Genomic DNA, 6,863 nt, shown 5'->3' with positions numbered 1-6,863 from the left:
TCCTCTTTGCCCAGCACTCTTTCCTGAAATATGTTCCTCTCTTATGCATCTGGAGGCTTTTGCCTTACATCCTGGAAATTGTTTTCTTGAGGAATATTTCAATTCTGGTATCCTCTGGCCTTTACATTTTCTTCTCATGAGCGTTTTCCTATGCCTAATCTTTCCTGAATGAGCTACAGTTTGCTTTCTGGAAATTCCTGTTGACTTTTTTTTTAAAAAAAGAAAGAACTCACAACCAGATATGCCCCATGATTCTTTCTGCTGTTGGGAAATCAGACCGTCATGCAAGTTCCACTAAGTGATTTGAGTTTATTGTTGCAATGCTGGAAGCAGTTTATCTCCACAGGGGGAAGCATGCTGGCTTTCACAGCACAAGAATAAATATGCACTAATTCATTCCGTAGAACTCACGACATCATTTGAAGTCTACTACTTTTTAAAAAGCTCCATATTCACTGTAATTGTTTCCTTTTTGGAAATTATTTTATTATTGTTTCCTGCTTATATGAGAAAAACAAAACAAAACAAAATAGAACCAGCAAGAAGTGGATTCTTGTTTCAGTTGATTAAAAAAAATTCTGTACATTGTATCAAAAACAATCTGTTTTCTATGTCATGCAAAAAGCCCAAATAAGGAGTATTCTTAAAATGACTTTGCAGGGTGTGCTTTATTTTAAGTCAGCCCTGAACCCAAACCACACAGGATCAATTTTTTGACATATTCTAGACCATTCAATGATTCTTCTCAGAAACTGTATCTTAATATGGAATGAAAACTACATTTCAATCATAAATTTTTCATGCTACATTGTTATTTAATGAAGAGGTTGTATTACCAATAATAATAATTTAAGAAAAGGCCATTTTTATTTCCCCAAGCTCAATATACATATTTCTTTCATAATTATGAACTTAAAAAACCCGTCTCAGATGTAAAAATGTGAGTTGGAATATGTAAACTCTTTGATATACCTGAAAAACAGGAAGGAAAATGTCACATACTGGAAAAACCATTGCCTTAAATCATGGAAATGAGAAAAAGCATGTCGAGGGATGGGAAAGGCAGAAGAGCGGTCCTGACCTCAGTTATTAAAGAGTTACAAAGTCAAAGTATTCCAGGTCCCACTGGGTTGGCCTTTTTACTCTTCTGCCTCACATCCGTTTGCACGGGAGACAGCAGCCCTCCAGAATAGTTGTCCTTATTGAAGCCAGTCATGGCTGGACCCCAACAAAGCAGGTGTCCACATCATTTGTTTTTCTGCTTTTTTTTTTTTTTTTCCTGAGAAGTCACTGGTGTTTAATGGAAAGGTATCTTATTAGTCCTTGGTTAAGATAAGGCAGTAAGAGAATCACTAATGTTATGTTTTTGCTTAGAATGAGGCTGATCATTCCACTGGCATCTTCATGGGCAATTAGTTCCTTCTCTTTTGCCCCTAGAAACAAGGGTAGGAGTGTCCGCCCCCTATTGCTGTTGCATATTCTGAGTGTGTTGAAGGCTCCTCTAGTCTCATCAGAGCAGCTTCCCCAGTGGGATGGAGTGCTGTATATTGCATTGTAGCCTCTCTCCAGGAAGGGTGCAGTCCCCGCAGAGGAAAACGCAAGCATCTTTCCTTCTGACTTCTCTTTTGTTTCTCTCAGGGACTGGGCCCATAAATGATTCCTTCACATGATCAATCAGAATGCAAGACACTGTTGACTAAAACATAAAGCAAGTAGCCCTGATCTCAGAGAAATGGAGTGACACATAATATTTTCAACAGTGCCCTAACTTGCAAGGTAGCTTTTACTGTAAAAGGATATCAGCTCCTTTTGTCTACCTGTCAGAAGAGAAACAAACCATTTCCATCGAACTAGAAATGCTTAGCTCTTATGAGAATATTGTGCTTTTTAAAAAATTCAAATGTTAACATTATTTGCAGTCTGTGTTCTAAGGTTTCAATTTGTTTTTTCTCTAGTCCATTTGATCATTGTTTCTGGTGAGCGATACAGGAATATTAATTTGGCATAGAGATCTTCTTCTAGTTCCAGTTCTCCTGTTTCTCGAACTAAAAAAATATCTGTGCACAACTTCAAAATTCGATCCACATTTGGAAGCTCTTCAAACATGATGGAGTGAGAAATCCCACTGAAGAATTCACGGACAAATTTCCCAATCACAAGGACAACTGAAGCATATAATCCCATAATACTGAAAAAAACAGCAAGTAGAAATTGCATATAGCAGTTAAATATGGTTTATAAAGCATGTCTCAAAGGAAAAATAATATTATTTTCCCTCAAATTCCATAGATGAAATAGCCATATCAAATCTTACCTTTTCTTCCTTTTGGTTAAAAAATTGACTTTTTCTATGATTAAAAGGATAATTCATGTTTTTTGTAAAGAAAATAGAATTGTGTATTACAGAACTATTAGACTTGAAAAATGAAAGTCCTTTACAATATCACATTCTGAAAAAAAGCAATACCAACTGTTTCATGTATGAACTTTCGGTGGTTTTATTGCATATATTAAATGCATAAACCATATAATATATTTGGTAGAAATGTAATTATGTATAATTATCTTCTTTCCTTTTAGCAGTACTGTCTTTCTCAGAGATTAATTTTTATAATAAAATTCAGGGTGAAAATAGTTTCTTATGAGGCTAACTTTGAGAAATACATTTTATATTTGTGTCTTTGGGGATGCGTGTGTCCTAGGATCTAAGCATCAAAACATTACGAGATGGTTCAGAAGTTCGAAACTGAGATGTCTAATAGATCCATCTGCTAAGGGTTAGAAGAAAATCTAAGCAGAAAAGTGATTATTTCTATGCCAATTTCTAAATGTAAACACTGAATTGCATTAAACTGTGCCGTAACAGCAAGATGCGGAGTGAAGAAACCATATGCCTGGGCTGTGTGAGTCACACTTGGTGTTTTGATCTCTATGGGACTCTGGTGCCTCATTTTTTGAAATGAAGGGCCAAGGATGTGTGCATTTTAATATTACAGCTCTAAAATTAGAATATTCTAAGAAGATAAAAGGCTTCCCAACTTTATATGATAAAAGGCTCTCAACTTTATATGATACAGAAGTGGACTCACGTAACTGTGAATTGTTCAATGAGTCCTTACCCATAGCCAGCCAGGAACCCCAGACTTGGGGGACTGACTTTGTCATTGAAGACCACCAGTTCCAGGGCCTGCGACTCCGGATTGTATATTCTGTTCCCAGTCAGGTTGAGAACCCACCACTCACTGTTATATTTAGTTGTATTGTCTCTGGACAAAATGATGGTAATATCCATGAAATTATTTTCTAGAAGGGTAGAAACACAAAATCAACTCAGCATGAGAATTTTAGGATTTAATGCAACAGTTTTCAGGTGGCAAAACCTGGTTACTAACTATAGCATAAGGTTCTAGGATGAGAAGGATGCATAGACATACTAACAGTGCGAGTGGGCAAGGAAGAGTGGGCCCACAGTGGAGGATTCACCACCTGAGCAGCTGAGCTGATAATCCCAAATGACTCTGTAGACATTTAAAAACCCAAATCACTGACTCATGATTGAACCAATTTATTCATATTACCAGAATTTATTGAATGTCTTATAGGAGGAAGGCACTCAGTTAGTTACTAAGGGGTTCCAAAATTGCATATAAGATTGTTCCTTATCTCCATGGAAAAAGACTATGTACATGAGCGCAATTTTTGCGCACACGACAGCTACCATAGGGCCAGCACTGACAACGTCTGTTGGCTTGGAGAGACCATTTCTGGTTAGTATGATCCATGGGCGATTCACAGAGGAGATAACTTCCGAGCTGAGATTTGCCAAGTGAGAACTTCAATAGGTGAAGTTGAGTGAGGAGAGGAGCTCATTTCAGGAAGAGTGATGGCATGCAGCTCAGCAAACCTCTGAGAACTATAATATCGGGTCAATGATTACTTTCCTTGGAATTTAGGGTGAAAGCAAAAGACTTGTAGAAGATAGGGGAAAAAAGCTTGTAGTGACATTGCATAGGTCCTTCTAAGAAGACATCACTCCTGCCAATGATGCTGGTGCTTCTCCTGAGAAACATGGCGGTGAACTGTAAACTCTGTGAAGGTGGGAATCACATCAGCATTATTTCATACTAAATTCCTAGATCAGGGGTATCTCATCTTTTGGCTTCCCTGGGCCACACTGGAAAAAGAAGACTTGTCTTGGGCCACACAGAAAATATACTAACACCAACAATAGCTTATGAGCTGAAAAAAAGTCATACAAAAAAATCTCATAATGTTTTAAGAAAGTTTACGGATTTGTGTTGGGCCATATTCAATACTGTCCTGGGCCACACACAGCCTGTGGGCTGTGGGTTGGACAAGCTTATCCTAGATGATAGGAATCCAAGAATGGTGCTTGATGAAAAAGTATTCTATGGCACGGAAGGATGGATCAACAAAGAAGAGTAAGACACAGCATGATCTTGTTAGAGCCAAAGTCCTTATCAAGGAAGAACGTGAACAACGCAGAACCCACAGGAACAGGAAGAATGGTGGTTCTAAAGTCCAGAGACAGCTATAAGAAGGAAACTCAGGAGCTTGCAGCACAGAGTCACCATGAGAAGAGCTTGTGGAGGGACAGAGTTACTTCATGGGGAATGACTAATTGTTGAGTAATCTGCATGTACAGATGAAACACTTCTAGAACCATTCCTGGCTGAAAGGGAAATAGCAAACTTCTCAATGCATCTTGCAAATACCTTGCAAGACATACTTATTTACTGCAGAGGAAGAAAGGTGTGTGGATGTGGGGCCCAGCCTGTGCCCATCCCCAGGACCCTCCATTGGGCCTCTACCAGCCCAATCTCTGTGTGGCTTTCCAATTCTTACTTATGTCTGTGTCTTTCCAGCTAAACACAGGAACCCAGGCTCCAGTGCCTAGCCTACAGCCTGGTGCATAGTGAACAGCCCATGTTGGAGAATGAATGAATGTGTACCAGATAACTGCACTGGTTTTCTACATTGTCCAGATCTATACATCTGCTTCTGATTCAAGCCATGAAGTCAAGCAATTCTTGATAATTAATAGAATCCAGAAACAGGAAACATGAAATTATACCATCCAAATTACATTGGGAAAATTCAGTCACTAAAATGCCACTACTGATACTTACTAACCCTTGGGATGAATCAAATACACTTCATGGCATCTTTTTACTGTTCTTATTGTGAGGGGCAGACATATTTAACAATGTATCAGGCAGTTTTCTGTCAGTAATCTGGCTGCTAATAGAAACAAGTCAATAGTCTAATTAATCAGTACTATAAGAAACTTGGTGTGAATTTAAGTCAATCAAGTTCTATATCAATGGAAAAGAGAAAATGAAGAATGTCGCTCCCAGCTGAGTGAGTAACTCCTTTGGGCTAGTAAAGGAAGGCAGGGGTTTTATAATTCTTGACACACAGGAAGAAATAACTAGCAGGTAGTTTGATGAAGGCCCCAAACACAAACTGTTGACATTGAATGAAAGTAGGATTTAAAAAAATTCTGAAACAAATTTTTCTCATTCTTACCAGATAAAAGTTGCTTTATGGGCTTTGAGTTAGAATCACTAGGTGCTTTCACATAATATGGATAGATCTTTTCTATGGTCCTGTATATTAAGAAAAAAAGATATAATTATGTTTTGTCCACCTAAAATTGATTTTTTTGTTATTCTTGACCTCACATCACCAAATAATGGTGAAAGTTTCATATATCTGTACAATGTGTAGACATCATAATTTACAGGTTTCTGTTACAATCAAAACTCTCTGATGCTGAGCAAATTCACTGAGCTTTATCTGGATCTACATGTAAGTCTGTACAACAAGCTAGGTGATGGCTTACAAACAGCCACTGGTCTTTTCCCATTTCTGTGGCTTGTTTGTGAAGCCAAGGTGCTCTCTTTCTTGCTTGAATCCTCTAATTCTTATCCATACCATTGAGCACTCTTTAAATTTTAATTTTTAGATTTTCAAACATATCTATAATCAACCTGATATGGCTTGGTTATGTCCCCACCCAAATCTCATCTTGAATTGTAGCTCCCATGATCCCCATGTATAGTGGGAGGAGCCAGTGGGAGATAATTGGATGATGTGGCAGGTTTTCTCATGCCGTTCTTGTGATAGTGAATAAGTCTCATCAAATCTAATGGTTTTATAAAGGGCAGTTCCCCTGCACATGTTTGCCTACTGCCATGTAAGATGTACCTTTGCTCTTCCTTCACCTTCCGTCATGATTGTGAGGCCACCCTAGCCATGTGGAACTGTGAGTCCATTAAACCTCTTTCCTTTGTAAATTACCCAGTCTCAGGTATGTCTTTATTAGCAGTATGAGAATGGACTAATACACAAATAGATTGCATGAACTGATCTAGAGGACAGTGAGGGGCAAAGAGAGCTGGTGACCTGGACCTCAAGTGACCTCTGCCTCCCACAAGCCCAGTACCTTGAATATGTTCTCATCTGGGAAGTGATGGGGGAGGATGTGACAATCTCCAAGGGCCCTTCAACTTTAGTGAATTGCAAAACATATCTTAGTCTGGGAACACTTCTAATGCCTGCACCATGGTGGTCCATATATTCCATGTATTAAAATGGGGCAAGGCAGACAAGAGGACAAAACTGGGGGCATTGTTGGTGGATGTCTGAACTATTTTGTTTAGCAGTTTTAGACCCATATCATTTTTTTTTTTGCTAGTTCATATATTAGAATTTAAACATCTCAGCTTGCATCTGTTGGAAGTGGAGAACATAAGTGGCAGGATAATACTTTGAGATATATACTATTTTTTTTTCCAAATTTTCTTTCTTTTTTTTTTTTTTTTTTTTTTTTTTTTTTT

At 38.2% G+C, this 6,863-nt stretch overlaps 1 protein-coding gene across 1 annotated transcript in view; it reads right to left on the bottom strand.

Annotated features, from left to right (window-relative positions):
- Window positions 1-649: 649 nt before the first annotated feature.
- Window positions 650-6,863, bottom strand: part of PIEZO2 (piezo type mechanosensitive ion channel component 2) — a gene marked incomplete at its 5' end in the record, with an annotated part of 291,899 nt that continues 285,685 nt past the window's right edge. Inside the window, 3 exons of the mRNA XM_037733350.1 lie at window positions 650-2,188; window positions 3,120-3,303; window positions 5,551-5,630. Coding sequence (XP_037589278.1) covers window positions 1,936-2,188; window positions 3,120-3,303; window positions 5,551-5,630 — 517 coding nt within the window. The remainder of the gene's footprint in view (window positions 2,189-3,119; window positions 3,304-5,550; window positions 5,631-6,863) is intronic.

Source organism: Cebus imitator, unplaced genomic scaffold (assembly GCF_001604975.1).
Source record: "Cebus imitator isolate Cc_AM_T3 unplaced genomic scaffold, Cebus_imitator-1.0 Scaffold518, whole genome shotgun sequence".
In the NCBI taxonomy this organism is placed as follows: Eukaryota; Metazoa; Chordata; class Mammalia; order Primates; family Cebidae; genus Cebus; species Cebus imitator.
The sequence above is the reverse complement of the archived record's forward strand: the minus strand, read 5'-3'. Positions and strand labels throughout refer to the sequence as shown.